Genomic DNA, 25,763 nt, shown 5'->3' on the forward strand with positions numbered 1-25,763 from the left:
CAACTGTGTTCCTGGTGGTAATCAGCTTTGTGATCACAGTGCAAGTGCAGCACTGTAAAAGTCATATCTTTAATCAGTTGCTCACTTTGCTTAAGATGAAAATGTATGAACCACTGAATTACTCATTGCTTCTCTTCCATGCGGTGAAAAATCTGATTTAAGATTTACCTATTAATATAAGGAACTGTGATGCCTCTATAAAAGTACATAGCACATGTTACATTTATGTGAAACACTGCATATTTGAATCATACATAAGGAAGATTTCTGAGGTGAATTTTAAAGAACTGTTATTTTTTTCCTGTTGCAGCATAATTTCTGTAAAAGCAAAGTCCTTTGCAGACCGTGAAATTAGGTACACACTGAAAGCTCAGGGCCAGGGAGCAGGCACATTTAACATTGGCCCTACATCAGGCATTGTTAAGCTGGCAAAGGAATTGGATTTTGAAGATCTGAGGCAGCCCCATGTTTACTCTCTGATTGTGACAGCCACAGAAGATTCTGGTGGATTTTCAACATCTGTAGAGGTAGGTTAGAGTTTTCAGCTTAAACTGGTTTATGGTGAACGTGGAGCTTCCAAAAATACTTGTACTTGGTATGTTTTACTGAAAACAATGTAGGTATGTTTTTATGTACTTAATTAATACAATTTAGGTTGTTTTCAGAACAAATCTTCCACTTTGCAGCGAAGTGTATGCTCTATGAAACTTTCTGATTGATTGATCAGAACGGAAAATCACTCCATTCCCTTTTGTGGGTAATATTCTTGCCGACTAAGATTTTCATGTGTGATTCGTGACCCAGTTTAAAGATTTTGTGGTACCTCACTCCTAATTTCTAAACTCAACAGGGGCTCCTTCTGCATTCCTTCCTGGACAGGCACCTCATGGAGGAAGGAGGCACAACCATATTTGAGTATATGAAATGTCTATACATGCAAACCATATAACTTACTGTGTTAGTATTACACTGGGCATTGTTTATGTGGAAAGGCAGAAATAACATTTTTAGCAGAAAAGCTAAATATTATCTTTCTTAAGTACAGTAACATCTCAGTCACAAGTATCTTCTTCTCTTTTCCTTCCTCATTTTGGTGTTCTATTGATTGTGTTAAGCATAATTTGTTCCAAGTTGTTCCTTTTATCAGCTCACTATTTTTCATTTTCTCAAGATGGGCATAATGCAAACATGGACTTTCTGCAGAATCTCTCAGTTTCATTAATGGGCTTTATGGCACCCTGTCTGTTGTATGTTGATTCTCTAGAGGCAGTTAGTGTTTCCCCTGCTCTCTGTTTTCTGGTAGACTATTAAATGAAAGTGGGTCCTTATTTTGATTAAATTTACTGAAATCCCCTTGTGCTCAGGCAACAAGGTGTTGCAAGTCACAGTAGGTGTGTTAGACAGGATCTCACCAGCACTTCTCTCATAAGGCATTTTCTTCCTCATGCAGTCAGAATTCAAGACTTTTTTTTTTTTTTGCACTCACCCCATAGCATTTGGAAGACACTTTACAGGAAGGAAAGTGTCAGATCTTGATGTTTCTTGAAGAAGTACATGCGTTTGTGTACAGTATTTACCTCCTCGATAGAAATTTGAAGATTTGACCCGTGTCTCAACCCCTAGCTGGACACACTGCTTTTGTCAATGATTTTTTTCTCACCATGTTTCCCAACCTCAGGCAATTGTTGGGCCCATGTGGAAGTGTGCTCAGGCAGAACAAAGCACACTAATTCTATTTGTGTTTAAACAAACTGTTCACGCAAAGCAGCAACATCGGTATTACTTTCTCCAAGCTACACTGTTTCTATTGAGCAAGTGTATCACTGTTTTCTGTGTCTTCAAAAAGTATTATTTAAGTCCACATATATTCTGGTACAAAGTAGCCAGGAAAACTCCTGGCTGTTCTCTCAGTTGGAATTTTTCCGATACATCCATGAAAGTAATGTCTTCTCTCTTTGAAAGTTGTTCCTTATTTGGTTATGGTCTATATACTTCCTCCTTTTACAGAAGCCCTAGTAGTTCCACCAATTCCTTTTCCCCTCTCCCCTCACCCGTTCGCAACCATCAGCCCTTTTACTTTCTGTATTTCTTTCTTGCTTTTTGTCTCGATGTTCTTTAGCATGGATTTTCTGTTCGGTGTAACCCATTTGATCATGTACAAGTTTTATAGCTTTAATGCAGTGCCATAAAGTCTGAATTTTACAATGATTGAAACAATTTCTTGCCTTCATTAGTCCGCAATAAAATCTTGATAGGTTTCTTGCTGCATAAGATAACAGTAGGAAATTTCATTGTGTTAACAGGCTCTCAAAACCTTTTTAGAAACATTAATTGATTTATTAATTTTTAAAAGATGGCAACACAAATATAAAATGGAGGTGGAAAGATAGAGCAGCTACACAGGAAAATAACTTTATCTTAAGAACATGGAGTGATTGATGAGCTTGTTCTTTACACTTCACATGTCATTTGACTATGCAATCTAGTTACCATAAGTGCCTCACATCTCCTACATACTTCTCCTCCCTTCACGCTGAAACTATAAACAAGAAAATGTAATTGTATCAAAAACTTACAAACATTTAACGCTATCTAGTTATAAATTGTGGATTTTAAGATATAAAAAACATTAAAATTACTAACAGTTTGCTTGTTTTTTCATGCCATCAAATTATTTAAGCATTATTTGAACTTCAGATATAGTGATAAATAGATATTATGAGAGCCAGTACATAGTAAGATATGGTGAATATGAATGGTGTTATGAAATTTCAACCCTTGAAATCGCTCTCAAGTGTCACACTGGTCATGTGTGTGTGTGTTGTGTGTTTTGTTTACTTTAGAAGAAGGCCATCTAACTGAAAGCTCATTTCCTCATCAGTCTTTTTGTTATGCCTGTCTGTGACTCAGCATCTCCACTATGTGGCAAGTAGCGATTCTCATTTTCATAATATAGTCACTATTCCATCCTGGGTTTTCCATTGTTTGATTAAGTATCCAGAATTTCCTACTATTACATCACATTGTATGTGAGCTGTCTGTGAAAAATATCATGTTTGAAGATTAAATAAAAAACTCTGGCTCTTCCATCCTCAGAGGTATATTAATGGGCACTGACAAAGACTTTTAATTGTTGTTCAGTTTATAGTTCATAATTTTTATAGTATTATGTGTCGCTGAGAATTTCTTTCAAATGCTTGAGACACCATTTGGTGAAGTTCGCTACCAGATCCAATAAATTATTTAAAAATGAATAAAACATTTATTTTCACATTATCATAAAAACTTGCAGAACACTGTATGCTTGCTCATTTTTACATTTGAATTAATTTACTAGTATAAAAATAACTCATACGCATGTCAGGAATAACATTTGTATTGACGGGCTTTTCAGCTTACAATTCGAGTTACTGACGTTAATGATAATGCACCAAAGTTTGAGCTGCCAGATTACCAGGCTCATAATGTTGATGAAGATATACCATTGGGAACATCTATACTGAAAGTTAAAGCTACAGACTCAGACTCAGGAGCAAATGCTGAAATTGAATACTTGGTGTCTGATGATCATTTCAGTGTTGATTCAAGTGGTATTATTACCAATAATAAACAGCTGGATGCAGATAACAATAATGCATACTATGAATTTGTTGTTACAGCTAAAGACAAAGGTAACTTACTTATTTTCTCACTATTTTTTGTATTACTGTTTTTCGTAATTACAAATTGTCATATTATTGTGTTCAAATTACTATTGGTAAGTTTCTCCGTATTGTCTCATGGTTCTTCGTGATGATAAATTGTGTATAATATTTGCATTATTCCGAACAGGTGAGCCATCAAAAACTGGAACAGCAACAGTTAGAATCTACACAAAGAACAAAAACGATGAAGAACCAAAGTTTTCTCAGCAAGTTTACACCCCAAATGTGGATGAAAATGCAGGACCAAATACACTGGTCACAACAGTTGTAGCTTCAGATAAGGATGGTGACAACGTTCGATTTGGTTTTGTTGGTGGTGGGACCTCATCTGGACAGTTTGTGATTGAGGAAATAACAGGTGTAATTCGATTACACGGGAATGAGATATCACTAGATAGAGACAAATATGAGCTTAATGTCACAGCGATGGATGATGGATCATGCTGTGTTAATGGTGATAGCACAATTCATACGAGCACAGCAGTAGTTGTTGTTTTTATAACAGATGTCAATGATAACAAACCAGTATTCAAAGACTGTGGTACATATGCACCAAAAGTAGAGGAAGGAGCTCCTAATGGAAGTCCTGTTATAAAGGTAATCTCAAAATAATGCTTATGCTCTGTACCATAAAGAAGGCACAATTTTAAAAAATTAATACTTGCAAAACAATAGCTAGGTAGCTGTGACACAGAATAATAAAGTTGTTTTTTAAATCTTATTTTGTTTTATGGGATGGTGCATTTCAATAATTAAATCTTGAATTTTATCTGTGGAATTCAGATTATACAGCAGTTACTAGTTCAAGTATTAGAAATATTATCATATTTTATTGTTATATCTGCCAAATTAACAATTTTATGATCCATGCTGAATACCTCACATGGTTGTCTTTGTCATTTCAACTGAGAAGTTCCAGTAATGCAGCATAATTAGTCACATGAACACATTCTCATATAAAAATGTGCATTTGCATGTTTGTAGAAAGAGTATGAAAGACATAGATGGGAGCAAAAGGATAAAGGGAATAGGGAGAGGATTTGGAAAGTATACAGCTTCTTCCACTTTCAAAACATACACAAGATGATCAGAGAACTGAAAAATACACTTGATGATCAGCAAGGACATAATGATACATTACTTGAATTTTGCAGTGATTGGTTTCTCTTTGTAGATCATAGAAACAACACTGTGCAATGACAGCCATACTATTTTAGTTTATTTCACCCATAGTGACTACACAAGAAGAAAAAAGGAAGATTAAGGTTTTACATTCTGTCAATAATTAAATCATTTTGGGCAGTGCATAAGTTTCGACTGGGAAAGCATGCATCTTATTGCTCAGTTTCATCAGTAGAGATTATGTAATCAACAAAGGGGGAGACAGCAGTTTTTATCTAAATGTTCTGAACTCTCAAAATGCCAGGACTTATGGTACCTGCACTCTTTAATAATTCCTCCAGAAAACCTTTGAGATCCCTGTCCACTTGCAAGGAAGGACACTTATGAGATTGGCAGTAAGTCAGTTCTTCTTTTCTTCCCCCCATAACCAACAAGTGTGACAATCTCAAGATCATCTTGGATGGGGTAGATGAATCTATTGTTAAATTGTGTGTTGAGTGTACATGGTGGAGGGGAGGTTGATTGATTGATTGTCTTGGGTGAAGGGGATCAAACAGTGAGGTTAAGGGGAGGTGGAGGGTTGAGTGGTGGTCCAGTGCACAGTTGTAACCTGTCAGAAAGTTTCATGTGTGATCATCATGGACGTCCAGTTCTTGAGACACAAAAATGTGCAGAAAAACTGTACCTGGTATTGAACTGAGGATTCTTTGCATAGAATGTCTGGTTCTGGGCCACTGTCCTATAGAGATTTTCTTGAAACACTCCTCATTCAGTTATCACTGTTTTTTGTTTATGTATAATTTGCATAAAAGAGGCTATCAGTTTTTGGATTCAGCTTAGACAATTGACAGGGCATGTCCTGCATAAAGTTCAAATCATATTACTTCATCTAAAACTTACTCCAGTAAATTGAAAAATTGACAAATGGCAGTTAATTTATGTCGGATATGTGCAGGATTTTAACCCTGGCTAAGATACGTAAGACCTCAACTTTGACTGAGATGTGCAGGTTTTCACCAGTTTATGTTATAAAAAATTAGCTGTTAGATATGTCTTGTGGAGGAAGCAATAAAAAATTAAATGCAGTATAAAAATCCATTGAGCACAGCAGAAATGAGTAGAGGCTGGGGGAGACAGGGGAAAAAAAAGATTTTACAAACAGGAGAATTGTATAAGAAATCAAAGGAAGCGAGGTCAGGTACATAAGGTGTGTCGGTAAATGAGCAGTGAAGTTAACTCCATTTTATATTGATCTTCAAGCACAAGTTCATAAATTTTCTTGACATTTTCATCTCTCTGGGCAATTGATGGGTGTCCAGAACAAGGTATGTCATTACTCAGCATGTCACCATTTTTTAAGCAGAAGAGCACTTGTACACTTCACTTTTTCCCAAAGTACCATTTCTGTAACCTTTTCCTCATCACAGCAGTTTCTATGATGCCTTTACAAAGCAGGAAGCAAAGTTTCACATCTGTGCATAGTTGACATACATCCACTATTTATAAAACTCCAGAAGAGAGCACAGTGGCTTAGCATACAAAAATTCACTCTGGGAAGGTGCCATAGGCAGTGCTAAATTTCTAAGGAGTTGTGCAGCACACACCTTAAGTGGAGAAATGTATCACATGGGCTCTGCCCATGGCAGTGCTATATAGATAACCTTTGGATACTTGTAAGTATTGCCTCACAAACTCAGCTCAAAAGTTCATTAAATAAAATGAAATGTCAGAGGATTAGAAAAGGGAAAAGTGAGGGACAGTTCCATTGCATATGATAATCCTTATAATACAGTTTCCATTATCAAAATTGATTGTAAAAAACTGATTGGAATGATAAGTACAAAAGTAATACACTATTTATAGTAATTCCACTCACCACCGATTATGATGACAGATATGAAGCTGACAGTTATCTTCTGTTTCCCTAATCTTATGTTTCTTAAAATACATTTCCATTTGAAATATTTTTCATGTTTTGTGTATTATATTCCTCTTATTCTCCTCCCTCCTTGTCCTCCTATTATTCACAAATAATGTATACATCTTACTTAAGTTTAAATGTTTGTCTCTCCTACAGTCATTCATATAAAAATGATTTTATATATACAGATTTATCATTATTTTATATATTGTATTTGTACTTTCAAAGCAGTTTGTTAGTTTTGTCCATATTTTTTGAGGACTTCAGTATATGTTCAAGTCACTTTTCACACTAATCCCATACATCATATGATTTCATAGGTACATGCAACAGATGAGGATAAGGGTGTCAATGGGCAAGTGAAGTACTCAATTGTTCAACAGCCAAACCAGAAAGGTACAAAATTTACTGTTGATGAAGAAACTGGAGAAGTATCTACAAATAAGGTCAGAAAACATTTAATAATTACAATTATTTTGCATCTCACATCATATTACCATGTAATCAACATGTAATTTGAAATTTAAAAAGCAGGGAAAGATGGAGCACATATATAATAAAATACAACTTAATTTCAATCCATCTGATTTATATGTATCATTTTCATTGCTGTTTCTGATTGTTTTGGTATGATAACTTTAGTACTCAGCACATTAAAACATTGCATGGTGCTATTTGATATCATGTTGTACTTCATATAGCCCTTGAATTAATAATTTAAGTACTCTTTAAGCATGTCATTAAAAATGTTTAGTTTTCCTGTAAAATAATTCGACAACTGACTTAGCCCAGTAAAATCAGTATTGTGTTTTATGTGAAATCTATGACTGTTACAAATTAAATGATTAGCAAAGGCCATTGCATAAAGTCTCTGCTATTATTCATTTGTTCCTCACTGTTTCAAAATACCACATGTCCTGTTATATTATTGAAGTGCGGTTAAAAATGAGTTTAAAGCAATTCGTGTGATTTTTGAATGTTTGTTGAATAATGTCAAACGCATAACAGAATGTGTTGTACAATTTACTGTAGGTACAAAAATACAGCTTATTACCTGTAAAATCAATATCATCTACACTACATGAATGTATAAATACTGTCTGTGACATGATTTGGGAATAAATTCTCTGTAACATATTTTGGAACAAGAAAAAACAATAATGACTGTAGACCATTTATTTCATTTGTACTTCAATTTGAGTTAGTTATTTAAAATGAATCTTTCACTCTGCAGCAGAGTGTGTGTTGTTTTGAAACTGTTTGGAAGATTGTACCTGTCCACCAGGCAAGGACTTCGCACTGTGCAAGCAATGCTCTCTACAGTTTAGTTTTCAAGGCATGACTCACAATATATCCTCATACTTCCTGCCAGTACTTCTCTCCTACTTGCCAAACATCACAGCTGCCTCTTCCATAGTGTGCTGGAGTTGCTCTCCTGAAAGAAAAGAGGGCTAGCCAGGCACTTCTGGGAGTAAAGAATGCTAGTCCAGCAAGATAAACTGGACAGAGTCTATGAAATTTGGAAAGTAAGAGGGAGATACTGGTGACAGCCAATCTGTGACAATGGGTTGTGAGTTAATGCCAGATAACTCAGATGATAGCAGCATTGCCCACAAAAGACAAGGTTCTGAGTTTGAGTCCGGGTCTTGCACACAGTTGTAATCTACTAGGAAGTTTTTGATTTAATTATCATCATTAAATGTTTGGGTTATGGTCTTATAAAATTTTACTGTCTGGACTCCAACCACACTGTGAGTTATGGAGACAAGATGAAAGTTTCTTGGATTCTAGCTACAAGTAGCTGCAACCAGTCAGTTATACAAAATTACTTTATTTCCATTAACTAGTTTTTGAGCCATTTCCCATGAAATTTATGTATTCATTCTTCATGGATATTGTTGGACAATGGAGTTTTCTTCCTGTGACAACATAGGTACTAACGGTTCTAACATCCCCCGATGAACTTCCATTCTCAGCATATTTTGGTCACACAGTTAGCTGCTATGCACTATCACTGAATATTTGTTTCTGTTATTTTATCTGACAGTGTAATATTGTTTTCTTTAACTAAAGAAATGCAAGTACTATTTGCTGTCATCCCTTCTTAGGCCAGTGCATAGTGTTCAACTTTCTTCCAATAAGTAGGTTTAATCCTTCAAGTGTGATTCTCAAAAGTCTACAAAATACCCATCCATGGTTGCCATAGTTGGTTCATTGCACTCAAAACATTGCTAGCCAGTAATGTTGTCACATGTCATTATCACCATATATCAGGACTGGCTGGCCCGTGCGGCCGAGCAGTTCTAGGCGCATCAGTCTGGAATCACGGGGCTGGTGTGGCCGAGCGGTTCTAGGCACTTCAGTCTGGAACTGCGGGACTACTACAGTCACAGGTTCGAATCGTGCCTCGGGCATGGATGTGTGTGATGTCCTTAGGTTAGTTAGATTTAAGTAGTTCTAAGTTCTAGGGGACTGATGGCCTCAGATGTTAAGTCCCATAGTGTTCAGAGCCATTTTTTTTTAAATTGGGAATGCCAAATTTGGTGAACAGGTCAGAACATTTGGTACTTCCTGTTTTCATGTTACCAAAGCAGCTTTGTGACCAAGTGGATACTCCTGATAAAAAAAAATTCCTTATATTTTTTATGAAAATTTTTGACAAAATAATTTAATTGGATAGATAAAAAATATCTACTCTAATTAGGCAAGCTTTTGGAGCCTGTCTCTCCTCCTTCAGGCAGCAGAGTTGAAGGGGAAGGAAGAGGGGTGAAGGAAAATAACTAGAGAGGTTGAGGAAAGGGATTAGATTTCTGAAAAGTCACCCAGAATTGTGAGATCAGGGGAGTCTCCTCTGACCTGCAGGTCAGGATGATTTCCCAAAAATCTGCCCTTTTTTTAGATCACTCTAGTTCTTTTCCTTCACTTGTGTTCCTTCCCCCTTCAACCCTTCTGCCTGAAGAAGGAGCTAAAGGGTCCAAAAGCTTGTCTACTTGTAACCTTCTTTTATGTGTATGTTCTGCTGCCACTTGGTTAGTTGATTTTTTATCTATCCAATTAAATGGTCCAGAATACATGTGCCATGGAAAACAGTAGCTTTACAGTGTGTGGGGTCAGTTTTGCTTGATTTTCTTTTCTTTCTTATTTGTGTGTGTGTGTGTGTGTGTGTGTGTACGATGCAATGATATGGACTTCTAACTACTGCTTTAATTATTGTTTTACTCCTAGTGCATGAAATGAGGGATCCACAGCTCATCAACAACAGCAGATCATTACATGAAATCACTTTGATTCCTTTTTAAATGGGCCAAATGTAGTTGAGATTTTGGTCAGCATTTAACAAACCTTTCTCATAATGAATTCTTTATGTAAAATGTGCCATGCTCTTTCTACTGCTGTGCCTATGGCATAAGCATTTCTTAAACCTGTAATTACCAATTGTTCACTACCATATTGCGCACTTTCTTAATACTATCACCTGTGATTGCAGTTTTACGATGTGCTTGATGTGAGTTATCTTCAAGCAAAGTTTGACACATTTGATTTTAGTTGCACATTTCTTAACTGTTGACAGTGGTGTAACAGGCTCCATGTAAAATTTGACTAACCTAACATGAAGTTAATTGGTTATAAATCATGTGAAACAAATTATTTTAAGATGGCACAGTATTCAGTTGTATTCATTTGAATGAAATGCAAAAAACAGCATTACAGAAATTCACATACACAAAGCTAATTAGCAGATCAAGTTAACACCACTTATAACAACAATGAAAATTTCTGGATGGAGCAATACATAATATTAGGGAAGGGCAACCATGCACCTATAGCAGATTGATGCATGGAGCAGAGTAACACATAAAAGAAAACAGCATTTACACTAGCTATCAAGCTCTAGCTCTTTTCCTGGAAATAGTACACACATTAACATAGACACACAAATGAACACTCCCATTGCGTAAGCTGATGGAGTAGTGAGGGGGAAGCGAGGAATGCAAGGATGGGAAAGAGGCGGGTCTTTTGACACATGACTTTGCGGCTGTGTGATAAGATGAAAAAAGGGGATGGAAGGAGGGAGAGATGAAGATGGAGGGGGGAGGGGAGAAAGAAGGTAGAGGGCTTGAAAAGGGGGAGAGGAGAGAGAGTGAGGGGGGGAGGGGGGGGTGGGAGGGAAATATGCATACATAGTTCAGAGAAACCCTTCTAGCACAAATTTCTCTGAACTGTGCAGCTGGGAACTGTCTCTAACATGTCCTACCCCCTCACAATCCCCTGACCTAAACCTCTGCAAACCTGTTCCCTCTGCCTCACCTTGCATTTTCCTTTCTCTTTTCTGCTCATACCACTACTCCTTCCAGGTCAAGCACTGCCTTCTCCTACCACTTGTCCTCTCCCCTGTCCCCTGCCGACCCACACCTCTGTCATGCAGGCCATCTCTCTTCACCCACCATCTATCTCCCTCTCCCCTTTTTTCAGCCCTCCCCTCTCCCTCTTCACCCTTTTCTCCATTTCCCCTTCTCCAACTTCACCTTCCTCTCCATTTCCCCCTCCCCCCCCCACTCAGTTACCCACCTCTCCCTCTACCTACATTTCTTGTTGTAACCTCTGTACTTGTTTTGTCTTCTTGTGCGACTGCGTAATCATCTGTCTGAAGACCTGCACATTTCTCCTCCTTGTGTCCCTCCATACCCTTCCCCACTTCCATCAGCTTCAGGCAACTACTTTCAGCAACTGACTATCAATAATTAGTCTTGCTGGAATGTGTGTTTGGGTGTCTGCATGATTGTGTGTGTGAAAGTATGCTGGAAAAATAGTGCTGTAAAACTAGTGTGAATGCTGTTTTCTGTTATGTGTTACTTTCCTCCATGCCTCAATCCACTATAATGAGTGATTTCTTTTCCCTCATTTTACATATTTAACACAGCTTGTGATATTCTGTGGTAAGTAACAACATAACAAAAACAAAAATTTAGTTTCATCAGTGCTGTCCCTGCTGGAGCAAAAAGATTTCACCTTGGTATCATAGTATCAGCAATTTCAGTCCTCAGCACTGGTTCTGTAGTGTGTTGTGTGGTATCTGTCTGTTTTCTGACACTTGGACAAAGCCATTCATCAGAGGAAGAAAGAAAAACTCCCACACAAAACTCACAGATACACGACCAATGTTGTCCCCAGGTGCTGTGGCCTGAAAGAGGTGAATAGTGATCTCATTGGGGTTGGGTAGTGGGTGTATAGAAGAGGTGTGGGGCAGAGAGGGGTAGGAAGAGCTGGGTAGGAGTAGAGGGTGGATGCTGTAGTGGGAGTGCGCAGTGATATGGGAGAGGTGAAGGACAAAATGGTGGGCTGCTCCTACCCATCAAAGGCAAGCCCAACAATGAAGGCAGCCGTATAATGTAGCAACTATGTGACATTCTATATGGGTGTGACCCCTGACAAGCTGTCTGCTTACATGAATGACACTGGCATACTGTGGCTAAGAGACCACCTAATTGCCAAACATGTGTTGAAAAAGAGAGAGAGAGAGAGAGAGAGAGAGAGAGAGAGAGAGAGCTTGCCTTCAGTAACTGCTTTAAAGCCCATACCATTTTGATCCTACCACCAACACCAGCTTTCTTGAGCTGCACAGGTGGGAACTCTCCCTGCAACATATACTTTGTTTCTGTAACCCACCTGGCATCAGCCTTTGCTGGTCACCGCCTTCATTAATTCCTGTCCTCCACCTGCCTCTATTCCCTTCCCTGCTCCCACACCAATCCCACACTTGCCTTTTATTCCAACAGCTAATCTAGCAACCCATAACCCACTGTCCTGCTCCCACCACATTCCCACAGACTCTCATACGCAGTACTGCAGCATCTACCTCCATCCCAACACTGACATCTCCCTCTCTTCTGATCCCACACCTGTTCTGCACACTCCCTACCTATATCAGCCAAGATCACTTCTCACCCATGGGGCCACTGGCCTGGAGAAGACAGTTGTTGTGTATGTGTTTTCCATCATCTAGTGAAGGACTTCATCCAATACCTAAAAATTATCAAACAGTCAACTATTTTAAATGTGCCTGTCTGCTGTTCAACTTCTCTGTGTGATGAGTTGCAATGTCACACAACCAGCTCTTTACTCACATGAAGTGTTCAGTGCTAGCTACAAGGAATTTCAAATTGATTCTATATTTGTAGATTTCCAGAAGGCTTTTGAAAGTGTACCTCACAAGCAACTTGTAACGAAATAGCATGTTTATGAAATACTGTCTCAGTTAAGTGACTGGATTCACGATTTCCTGTCAGAGAGCTCATAGTTCATAGTAGCTAATGGAAAGTTGTCGAGTTAAACAGAAGTGATTCTGGCATTCCCCAAGGTAGTGTTCAAGGGCCACTGCTGTTCCTTACGTATATATATAAAAAAAAAAAAAAAAATTAGGAGACAATCTGAGCAGCTGTCTTTGGTTCTTTGCAGATGATGATGTCGTTTATCATCCAGTAAAGTCATCAGAAGATTGAAACCAATTGCAAAATGAATATATCTGTACTGTGTGAAAATTGGCAGGTGACCCAAACTAGTGAAAAGTGTGAGGTCAACCACATGAACACTAAAAGGAATCCATTAAACTTTGGTTACATGATTAATCAATAAAATTTTAAGGCTGTAATTTCAACTAAATAGCTAGGAATTACAATTATGAACAACTTAAATTGGAAAGAACACACAGAAAATGTTGTGGAGAAGGTGAACTAAAGACTGCTTTTATTTGCGGAATACTTATAACATACAACAGATCTATTAAAGAGACTGCCTATACTATGCTTATCCATCTGCTTTTGGAGTACTGCTGCGCAGTGTGGGAGATCCTTATCAGATAGGGTTAATGGAGTACAATGGGAAAGTTCTAAGAAGGGCAGCATGTTTTTTATTATCAAGAAATAGGGGATAGAGTGTCGTGGATATGATACAGGATTTGGTGTGGACATCATTAAAACAAAATTTCAATCACCAGCTTTCTCCTCTGAATGTGAAAATATTTTGTTGATGCCAACCTACATAGGGAGAAATGATTATCATAATAAAATAATGGAAATCAGAGCTTGCACAGAAAGATTTGGGTATTTGTTTTTTTGCGTGCGCTGTTCAAGAGTGGAATAATAGCGAATTATTGTGAAGTTGGTTTGATGAACCCTCTGCCAGTCACTTAAGTGTCATTTGCAGAGTAGCCATTTAGATGCAGATTCTGAGAGACATAATATACGAGTTCCAGTTAGTGGATGTATACGTCAACAAACTGTCTAAGGCTGGTAAACTGTCTTGCTAATTAGTAATCATATATGGCATAATTATGTGAAAATGAAAGAGTGGTAGCCTCAGTTCTTGTTTAATAGATTTTTTTATAATCCTAGCTGATACATGAGAAGGTAGAGGGGGAAAAATGGAGGTTTTGTTGACAGTGGTAGTTGAAGAACGTTTTCATTGAGTCTCACAATTTAAAGACAGCTATTGAAGGAGTAACAGATTAAAACTGTGTACACAATGGTTAGTTGTAAGTCATATCTCAAATGTCAGTATTGTGTATGGTAAATGTGATAATGATAGTGGTAAATGAAGGGAGCATTTGTAAAAAATTCTGTCTCTTAAGCTATCATGATATACCCTCTTTCAGTGTGTTGTTTCCCATAACTAATAATCAGAAAATAGTATTTGTGAATAAATGAAGCAAGTTACTTTATTGTCTAATCCACAGGTGTTTGACCGTGAAGGTGATGATGGAAAATTTGTATCTGTAACAGTAAAGGCAACAGATCAAGGTGAACCTTCACTGGAAGGTGTCTGCTCATTCACAGTTGAAATCACTGATGTTAATGACAATCCACCTTTGTTTGACAGACAGGTAAGTCTTTGTTTACTTTGAAATGTGACAGAAAAAACAGCAGTAATATGAAAATAGCTAATATGTCAATCTCTCACCATTATCAGCTTTTCGTACGTTGTAAAGGACAAGCATAATTATTGAGTAATAAATAGATGGTAGTTGTTTCACAGCAGTGATGACAGAATAGAACACTATGTCCAAACATAAAATATTTCACTCGTGTGTGTATCTTTGACACTGTCATTCCATATTTCTTTTTTTATCAAATATGGCATCTTTCAGCAGTTTGTACTTTGCACCCTTCCATTTGTAACTTAATAAATAATTTCACAAATGGTTAAACTATTTTTTTGTCATCATCATCATCATCATCATCATCATCATCACCATCATCCTCATCATTATCTACATTCATGGATTAGGTTTGAGGAACCTGTTCCAGCTTGTGTGTCTTAGCTCCAACACTTCCCGGGGTGATATAGGTACAACCCTTACCCCTTTGGATATATATTGAAAAAAATTTTTAGGATATCTGTCTTGTTGCATTCTGTTTACATGTTGCTTCCATTTCTGCTTATGTGTGTCAATTATTTCTGTCATTGCAAATATTTTAAGCTCATTTCTAATATCTTCATTTCTTAGTCTATCTCCTAGTTTACATCCTTTAACTGATCTGATTTCTGGCATCAGTAATCAATTTATGTCTTTTTTGTTTGCTATGAAGCCTTAGATTTGTAAAGTAGCATTAGAACAGCTGGTGTTTTATAGAATTTCAACCATATTTCTTTAGTTATCTTTTTGTTTAATGTTCTGTTATTGTTCCACAGATTTTTTATTATTCCTATCTTTGTCATAATCAAAAGAAATGTTGCAACCTCGGTAGTTAAAATGACCTAGTCACTTGATGATTTTATTTTATATCACTATTTTTGAGTGCACCTCTTGTTTCCCTCAGAACACTATTACTTTTGTCATTGTATTGATGTTTTGCAATTATCTCTTAGGCTAGTTTGGTTTAATTTAAAAATATTTCTTTGCTATTCTTCTTCTGAAGTGGTTGTTATAGTTTGGTCACCAGTATACATTAATGTTTTTATGTAAGGGTCACATCTAGTTTTATTCCTTTGTTATTTTTTGATTCCTCATTCTGTTTTTAATCACCTGAATTATATACAGAGTGAGAAAGGCTGCAATTTTTTATCTTCTTGGATAGTTAAAACATAGGTCTTACTTATTTTGTTCTCTGTTTTTATTACAGATTTAGTTTCATTGTATAGGCTTCTTATGGCCCATATCAAATGTCATGCAGTTCTTCTTCTTCTTCTTCTTCTTTTTTTTTTTTTTTTAATGTGGACTGGAGTTTAGTTGTGTTAATGCATTGGTATAGTCAATAAAAGCTATGTGTGTCTTATTATTAAATTCTCTTGTTTTATTTATCAACGTCTTCAAAGCAAATATATTGTCAGTTGTTGCGCATCCAAATCTACTTCCATTCTGGTCCTCAGTTAAAATAGTTTTGGCTATTGATCTTAACCTTAGAGTTAAAATTCCTGCATGCACATTGTATCCAACTGTTAAAACACTTATTTCCCTATAACTGTTAGGTTTTTCAATCTCATTTTTTAAAAAACTGAGTACACAACAGCTGTTGACCAGATTTGTGGTATTCTTGCTTTCCACCAGCATAAATTTAAAAAATATAAAAATCTTAGTTTGTGGAGAATTCTGCCATATTTTATCTTATGTTACTTTTTGTCATGAGCCGGAATATTTTCTACATGCATGGAAATTCTGGTACAAGGTTCAGACTTGACCATGTGTAAATACGCTAACTGGTACAAGGCCCAAACTTGACCATCTGTAGATAAGGTAAATGGTTTTGCAGCAAACAAGTTTTGCTTTCATCTTATAGAACAATGTGCTACAAAGCTTAAAACAAATTAAAATGGCCTTCTTGGACAATGTACTCAAAACTGATGATTAATTTACTGTACAAATCTGAGCTAATGTCACCTCAGGGATCTTGGTATTTTTGCACTTATATGTTTACATGTTAATTCTTCAGCCGTATTTGTGATTAAACCTTTTATTAGAAATATACTGAAGCACAGTACAAGAAATAAAAATGGACCCCTTTAGAGACTGTTGTCTTGTGTGGTAGTTTGCCATAGTACAGTATTTTACATGTGCTCTACATTTAATAATTTCTCTTTCCCTCAAAATTTATCACACAGATAGAACAGTATGTCTCCTATAGTTATTTGTCTTTCTTGTTTCATATTTAAATGCAGATTATGTAACAATTAAATTATTTACTGAAAATAGGGAATGAACAAAAGGTATGAGGAGCCTGCATGACAATCCAATGAAAATGCGTGAACTTATTGGGGGCCTGAAGGAAGTGCCTGCCTGTATGATCAGTGGAGAGTTAACAATGTTGGTTTTGGTTGAAATGTGATGCATTAACCAGAGAAAAAAATCAATATAATTATCCACATACCTGTAATTCAATATATTTCCTTCTTTCCACAGAAATACATTGAAAATGTCAAGCAGGATGCAAGCATTGGTACCAACATTTTGCGTGTCTCAGCTTCTGATGAAGATGCTGACAATAATGGTGCTATTGTTTATTCCCTGAGTGCTCCATATAACCCGTCAGACTTGGAATATTTTGAGATTCAACAAGAGTCTGGCTGGATTGTTCTGAGGAAGCCTTTGGATGTAAGTATTTGAGTGCAAATGCGTGACCAGGCTGCTCTTTTCTCCAATTTTCATAATGTAAGTGTGAATGGATGGTGTTGTTGATATTTACATACAAATTTGCAAGCATGTCTTTGGATTACATACTGCTTTTGTTTTACAACTGTTTTCTTATTATTCAGAATATAACTCGTCTTTCATCAGGGTTTAATTTGGAAGGAGTAGGTCTGGTGACTGTTGCTAAATACTTTTACACTGATGGGACATTTAACTCTAATCTTCCATTCTCTTCTACTATCAGGAGAGTCAGTTCCAAGTTCTCCTTTTAAGCACAGACATCTTTAACTTCATAAATAAAATCTAAACATAAAATTAATGCGATCAAATTAAGCCCTGATTTCCATATGATAATGACATTAAGCAGCATTTGAGAGGACAAGGAATACGATGTGCACGGCAGATAAGGTGATACTAAGATATTTCTGTATTTCAGTACCTTTATTGTGCCTTGACATGTTTCAAATAAGCCTATTCTGTCTCACACTTTACATTTCTATCTTTAGCTTCTTGAGTAAAATTCTTGATTTGTTCACACTTTACTTTAAGTTGCTGAGAAACATAAATACTCACTGTATACAATAAGTTTCATTTGTACGGCACTTTTTATTGTATATTGTATTTCACTGTTCTTTGAAATTAGAATGGTATGTGAACGTATACACACACTGTATATCCAAATGCACTGTTGTGAGTCCTTACATAACTTTTTTTTTTTTTTGCAAATAGCTCAAAGTTTAATTTCCTTGGATATACTTTGACGTATATTGTTCATCACCAGATTATATATTTTTGTTTTTCTGACCGCGAGGTTTTTAAATATTTTTTGAATTTTTCTAGGTTTGGAAGAGATGCGATTTTGCTGCATATGCAGTGGACTGATAGCTTTTTGTGATGAGAACTGTATCTCTGGTGTCTGAATGTAAATCTAAGTCACTAATTTTTGAACTACTTTTCAGAGAAGTGGAAAGATTTTTGAGAGCTGAATCATCGATTTTGCTGACACAGAATATATTTTTTCTTGATATTTTTTTGTCTCCTTTTTCAGGAGATGACCTAATAGAGTTTAGAACAAGTATGGTATTTTGCCAAACTGAGTGCATCAGAGCTAATTTTTAATTTTTGTTTTAAACCTTCTGCTGAGGTTTACTCTGATGCTACTCAGTTGTTATCAGATTTGTGACTTTTTCCTTCTGTGTATGGGGCAGCGTACCAAAAAGTCGTCCACATTTTTTTACGATGTAGACTACATACCCCCATTTTTAACAACCACCCTCATCCCACACTTTTTAAAAGTACATTATTTTACGCATGTGGATTGCTTGCTTTAAAATATTGTTTATAATTTTCAAATTCTTTTTTTATTTTGTTGATTGCACCATTTCTGTTCATCGGAATTGAACTTCAACAAGGGATGTTTTCCAGTAAGTAGGTGACTACATTCCAACAGATACATATATTAAAAAATAAAGAAGAACCATAAATATCATGGTTCATTAGTATTATAATAAGTAGAATAGAAAAAATACTGTTAAGCATAATATTGTCCCTAAATGAGAGCACTCTGAAAGTAATGTTGGTACAGTTACAGAGAATTAGTAAATTTTCTAAACATCATTTATTCTGGAAGTGACTCATTCTTTATAAAAACAATTAATTGAAAATGAATTAAATTTCTTTGCTGAGTAAAGTCATTCTGATCCGTGAAAATCATGTGGAATGAGATTTCATTTATTTAAATCTTTATTTGTTTGAGGTAGGTTAATGATGGTTTTACAGTATTTCTTTGTTTCATGTTTTATTTTATAATTAGTTCCTTTCTTTTTTTTGAATTGAAAGTTGTGCTTGTTATCTCCCCTTTGACCTGACAGCACATCTTTTCATGCCACTGTAGCGAGAAAAATATCGTCTGCGTGTCCGCGCCTCAGACAGGGGCATTCCTCCCTCCTATGCAGATGTGGACGTTGAATTAGACGTCGTAGACAGGAACAATAAGCCTCCTCTGTGGGACGTGGGTGTATACGGCCCCATTCACATCAAAGAAAATGTCACAGTTGGTACAGTAGTGACATCGGTAAAGGCCAGGTTTGTATTTAACAGGTCTCTTTATTGTCTAAGCTTATTCACCAGAGAAGAACAAGCATCTTCATAGCAACTGCCGTTTGTGGAAATGGGAACATGCTACTGATTTTGTTTTTTGAAGTAATCTCTTTTTTGACAGTAGTACATCGTTGGACTAATTCAGTTGCTAAGGAGATTCCACAGCTGGAGTTGGCCCGACTGTGCGTGCCCCATACATCCTCATTTCTCGATTTAGATAGTCAGTAAGAACTAATATGACTAACGGCGTGATTTTTCTTGTTTTTCCACTGAACATTTTTTAATATAGCGAGAGACATACAAGTTGGAGGCCATGGCTCAAGATAAAGGATACCCTCCCTTGTCCCGAACCGTCGAAGTCCAAATAGATGTTGTGGACCGTGCAAACAATCCTCCAGTGTGGGACCATGTTCAGTATGGGCCCATCTACATTAAAGAAAACATGCCAGTTGGTGCAAAAGTTGTGTCCGTTAAAGCCAGGTCTGTCACCCGATTCAGTGTTGGTTGCTCCGTGGGGCACGCCTAATCCATGCACGGCACTGGGAGAAATATTTTGCACGTTTGCTCCCGTAAATGTTAATGCACGTCCAGATATACTTGGTGTGTGTTTGTTGTTTTTTTGTGTCCGTCTTCTAGATGTAAAATACAAAGCTTATAAGGAAAATGTCTTGGAATCCTTCCAGTCAAATGAAAATCTGTAGGTATATGTTGTAGAACAGCATGTTTACCAGCAGATATTAGGTTTCACTGTTATAGCTATTGAAACAATAGAATCGTGCTATGTTCTTTCTGCTTCTTAATTTTTTTTCTTTATTAATCTTCAGATAATAAGATATGCATATCTATCTAAATTGTAGAATTTTGTTATTAATTCATTTGACTGCAATGATTGCCATCTGCATCTGGGAAGAGAAATTTCATTTACTGCCTTTAGTGCAAATTGTAGTCACAAAGAGAAATGTGAGCTTTGCATTTGGTTTTTGGAGATATCATATTGGTCACCCATTTTAGAGCTGTGTTTTGCTATGCTAAATGATTGAAACTTTCAGTTTCCTAATGACGGCAATATCATCCCTTCAATTTTTTAATATGGCTCCTGTAAACTACGCAATTATTTTTTTTCTTTTTATGAAATCTTGGAGATGCTGAGCAAAAGTGATGTAGCAGCTTACCCTTTGGCATCTTTACATGAATCAACAAGACTTCACACAAAGATTACTGCATAAAAGTAGTAGATGTATGTGCTGATTTAATGAAGTAAACCTGAGAAAGGGCAGTATTTTTGATCAGATAGCATTTAAATGTGAGAAATGGTGGGTTTCATAGTTCTAATAAATGTTACATTACCAGCACATATTTTCATGTGTTTCTCAAAGAATAGAATTTTCTCACTATCCTAAAAATGTTAAAAAGACTTTCCTTACAAAATATATTTTTTTGAATGATAGCAGACATCATGTATTTGTCAATATTTAGAGCAATGTCATATACTGAGTACTGTAACTCACCCACTGCAAGCTGAATCTGCTATTCTGTCACTTGCCACTTGCAGAATAGTAATCATTGTGTCCAAACTAACCTGAATGGTCAAATCTTACCTTCAGCATTCTGTTCAAAGCCTTCCAAAGAGGAGAAAAAGAGGAATGAAATGCATTATGAAAGAAATGCAATGAGGATAATAAGAATTAGAGGATAGTGAGATTTATAGGATAAACATAGTTTCATGGAATCAAATGAGTTTGATCCTTCTTTTGGCAATATAACTTTCAGCATATCTGAAAACATGTACTTGCAACATTAACTTCATCTCCAAAAGTTGAACGATTTTGTGAGATTTTTCATCACAACAGGTTATCTAATGCACAGAATGTCTTTCAGTTTAAATAAGCCTTTAAATTTGCATTCTGCTTGTATAATGAAAAATGCTATTTCTCTCATGCATTTCCCTGCAAATTTAAATTGACTAATAATAAATCAAAACTGTCTTCTTGTTGTGTTTTTATATTTGGCCAATATGATATTTCCTGGATGAAAAATTATTCTTTTATTAAAATGTTCTCCTTAGTTATCTGAAATTTTTGTTTCATATTATTTTCCTAAATGCACCAGTCACACTTTCTGCATTTTCTAAAGGCTAATGCATCACACTTGGAAGCACAATTATGAACTCACTTCTAATCATTATATTTGGGGAAGTGTATTTTGGGGTGGATCAGGGAGTTAAGAAAAGTTATGTTGTATTTCATTTTAGTGTAGGTTTTAATGCAATTGTTTGGCTCAGTAAAATCTTTTTGATTTTTATTTCACAAGCACACACACCTTGCACATAAAATACATGGGTGGTGGTGATTAGCCTCTAGGGCACTAATCTACAAAATTGAATTCAATTGTACCCTATTAATCAAAAACTGGTAGGTGGCACAAAACTAAAATGAGGGATCCAGGAACATATGGGGATATATTACCATAATGGTGCAGCAAAATGATGGCTTTATCTGAAAGCATGAACCAGTTAAGTTACATAAAAAGCTTTTGTGTGGAAATGCCTAGATAGTTATTACAGATAATGTGTAAGCTGCAAGTGTAGTTTATTGATTTGCTACAAATTATGAATACAGGTAACATCAATAACAAAGCAGTTTTTGACAAAATGGTTTAAAATATAATTAATAAACAGTTTTAGAAAATCATGTAGCATGACTTCAGTTCAAATTTTTATAGTAACTTTTTGTTTTCATTGTTGTAACAATTGTGTATGCTCAGAAGCAGTTGGAATAATAAAATATGAGAAGCCTTTTGATTTTCATTTGCATGTGAGCCTTTCCTAATGTTATGTGAAATGAAAAGAAATAGCAGTATAGTAATAGTAATCTTACTCTAGGTATGTAAAGGAGTTTTATGAGCCTTGTTGCTTTAGAAATGTGATCAGTTTTAAAATTCAGTATTTAACACTGAATATTTACGATTAGTTTACATGAACAAACCTGACTGTCACTTCCACTGATCACTCTAACAGCGACTTCAGGATATATGCTTTGCAGAAATCATTACATAAACAGTTTTGGAAGAACATGTGAATGTACATATTGAGCACTTAAATAAGATACAAGTTATAGAGAGTACTAGACTGACTATTGTATCAATAAAATGAAATTGGAAAATCAATTGCTGTCAATGCTTTTCAGTGTTAATAAAATTTTGTGTGTGTTCATACAGCTCAGGCATAGATGGAAATCCAACTGTATTCTATCGTTTAATGCCTGGATCTACAGCTCAAACAAATAAGTATCATACATTCTACCTACAGCAAAGAACTGATAATGGATTTACTTGGGCAGATATAAAAGTAAATCATCCACTTGATTATGAATCAATTAAGGAGTACAATCTCACCATACGAGTTGAGGTAAATAAAAATAATTTATTTCCAGTGATAAATGTTAGATAGAGTATTAATTCCATGCACAAGAATTAATGCACAAGAATTAATCTCTTAAGAATTTGTCGGTGATAATATCATAATGAGTTTCTGTAAGTGATGGCTTTACAGTATTATGAAGCTCGTACTGCAAAATATTTAAGAGACTTGGAAGTCAACAATTGAGAAGTTGTGTTTTGCTACATATCCCTTACATGAGAGTCTAGCTGACTTTTTTGTGTACCATTCAAGTTATTTATTTCTTTGTTTGTCAATCTATTGTGCTCCATGTAGTTCAGTGAAGAAACTGCAAGTTTTGAAAGCTAGTAAGATGATTAACTTTTGTCTGTGCTCACTGATGAGTTGTTCTTGGGTAAAAACAACTACTTTTATTTCAAATAATGTTGAAAATGAGAGGTGATGATGCATAAATTTGAATTACAGTTTCCATTTTTTTTTGTATCTTAATGTGCTGTAAATGATTTCTTTCATCAAGTTTTATATATGTTGTGTTTCCGGTATGTATGGTATTTGTATTTTTGTTCTTGGTCACTTTTCTTAATAATTGAGGATTATGGAATAAAGTTAGGAGTGTCCGTAGAAGTGGTAGATTGCCGTTACTGCCATGTTTGTTTGTGTTATGTTTGTCCTAAACAACATGAGGTGTAAGACCAATCATTTTATTTTTATTGTTTTATAATTACTACTTCATATCTAAAAATTCATCTGTTGAGTAAAGGAGCTGTCATTCAGAAATTCTTATAATTTGTTTTTAAATGCTGGTTGGCTATCTATCTGACTTCTAAAGGTATTTGGTAAATGACCAAGGACTTCTGTGGTAGCATAATTAACACTTTTCTGTGCCAAAGTCAGATTTAACTGGAACAGTGTATCTTCTAATGTTGCAGATACTGCTAACATTTCTAGTTCCTTAAATAAATGTCTGCAAGGTGATCTTGGGTGGGCTCCAGCTATTACTAGCTTTTCACAATGAATACTTTTTCTCTTAATGATGAATTACCCACAAAATATGATGCCATATGAAAGTAGTGAAAGAAGTAGGCATAGTAGGCTAATTTATTGATATGTTTATAACCAAAATTTGCAATAACCCTAACAGCACAAGTAGCTGAACTCAAATGTTTCAGAAGATCATCAATGTGTTTCTTCCAGTTCAATTTCTCATCAATGCAACAGACTTCCATTCTCTGTCTATACTTATCAATGGTGTTATGCCATTTACTGTGCAGAACTGTATATACTGTGTTTTGTCAAAATTCAGTGAGAGTCCTTTTGCACAGAACGACTTAATAATTTTATGAAAAACATTATTTACAATTTCCTCAGCTAATTCTTATTTGTTGGTTGTGATCACTACAGTTATATCACAAGCAAAAAGAACTAGCTTTGCATCTTCATGACTATAGGTTCGCAAGTCATTAATATATGTTAAGAACAACAATAAGGGGCCCAAGACAAAACCCGTTGGGACTCAGTTCTTGATACTTCTCCAGTTAGTGGATTGTGCTGATTTTTTCAGACTATCTCTATTGCTAACTTCAACCTTCTGCAGTCTTCCAGTTAAATATGAATGAAAACATTAGTGCACTGTCACACTCATACCACAATACTTGAGTGTATCTGGAAGAATTTCATAATAATTCACAGAGTCAAAAGCCTTTGAGAGATCACAAAATATCCCAATGGATGATGTTCGGTTATTCAAAGCATTGAATATTTATCAGTGAAAGAATATATAGTGCATTTTCTGTTGAAAAGCCTTTCTAAAATGTAAGAGTAAAGGAGTCCACCCACCAACCAAATAACAGAAGCATTTAGTTGTCAACAGGGATGCATTAAAGGAAACTTGCTAGCTGTATGTTAGAACACAATTAATGTTTGAATCAGAATCAATTTGGACTATATTTAGTTAGCATAGACTGCAGCAATTCTTTTCATGGTGTGCAGTGATTGCAGCATTTTATGTTAAACCTGAAACATTGGTTACACACACTGTATGTAAATTGCTATTAACTTTCCTGTCTGTGACAGGTACAAAGACATGACCTGGGTTTTTGCTGTTTGTGCAGAACCCGGGCATCTTACTGATCTGAGAGTGCACAATTATCTGTCCAAGATGTTAACTGCCTGTCTCTTCTTTTTCAAACACTGTGAAGCTTTTATGCATGTCTTGCTGGGCTTTTTGTCTGTAAATAAACACAAAAATATATGGAACAAATGTTCCTTCATCGGGTAGGAGAGAGGGGAAAGAAAGGGAAGAAGGGAAAGGAGATTCAGTTACTCACAACCCAGGTTATGAAGCAACAGGGAAAGGAAAATAGGGAGGGTAGCAAGGATGGAGGCATGGTTGTCAGAGGGAAGCCAAAGATATTCTTTGGAGGCATGGTTTGGAGGCATGGTTGTCAGAGGGAAGCCAAAGATATTCTTTGGCTTCCCTCTGACAACCATGCCTCCATCCTTGCTACCCTCCCTATTTTCCTTTCCCTGTTGCTTCATAACCTGGGTTGTGAGTAACTGAATCTCCTTTCCCTTCTTCCCTTTCTTTCCCCTCTCTCCTCCCCGATGAAGGAACATTTGTTCCGAAAGCTAGGAACGTAAATTTTCGGTTCTGTTTTATGTGTATCTATCGGCTGTACTGAGCTGAGGTAAGTACTGGCCAGCCCCTCTATCTCTTTGTTAGCATTTGTTTCACATCTTTATATGAGATTTTCCAGTAATCACAAAAATATATGGCAATCTTAGTTGTGGGACACAGTGGAATAGATACATTAAATGGGATGTGTCCAGAATGGTTATATTGCTGCAAGGAATGTTTTAATGGGCAGCTTCTCATTGATTCCAACAGCATCACAGTTG

General features: G+C 36.0%; 1 protein-coding gene across 1 annotated transcript in view; it reads left to right on the forward strand.

Moving 5' to 3' along the window:
* The window catches only part of LOC126088217 (neural-cadherin-like), a 117,619-nt gene that overhangs the window by 20,795 nt on the left and 71,061 nt on the right, over positions 1 to 25,763 (forward strand). The window contains exons 4-11 of the mRNA XM_049906344.1: positions 311 to 527; positions 3,395 to 3,671; positions 3,832 to 4,301; positions 7,068 to 7,193; positions 14,480 to 14,626; positions 17,141 to 17,332; positions 19,263 to 19,453; positions 22,685 to 22,874. Of these exons, the coding sequence (XP_049762301.1) occupies positions 311 to 527; positions 3,395 to 3,671; positions 3,832 to 4,301; positions 7,068 to 7,193; positions 14,480 to 14,626; positions 17,141 to 17,332; positions 19,263 to 19,453; positions 22,685 to 22,874 (1,810 nt within the window). The remainder of the gene's footprint in view (positions 1 to 310; positions 528 to 3,394; positions 3,672 to 3,831; positions 4,302 to 7,067; positions 7,194 to 14,479; positions 14,627 to 17,140; positions 17,333 to 19,262; positions 19,454 to 22,684; positions 22,875 to 25,763) is intronic.

Source organism: Schistocerca cancellata, chromosome 6 (assembly GCF_023864275.1).
Source record: "Schistocerca cancellata isolate TAMUIC-IGC-003103 chromosome 6, iqSchCanc2.1, whole genome shotgun sequence".
Taxonomy (NCBI): Eukaryota; Metazoa; Arthropoda; class Insecta; order Orthoptera; family Acrididae; genus Schistocerca; species Schistocerca cancellata.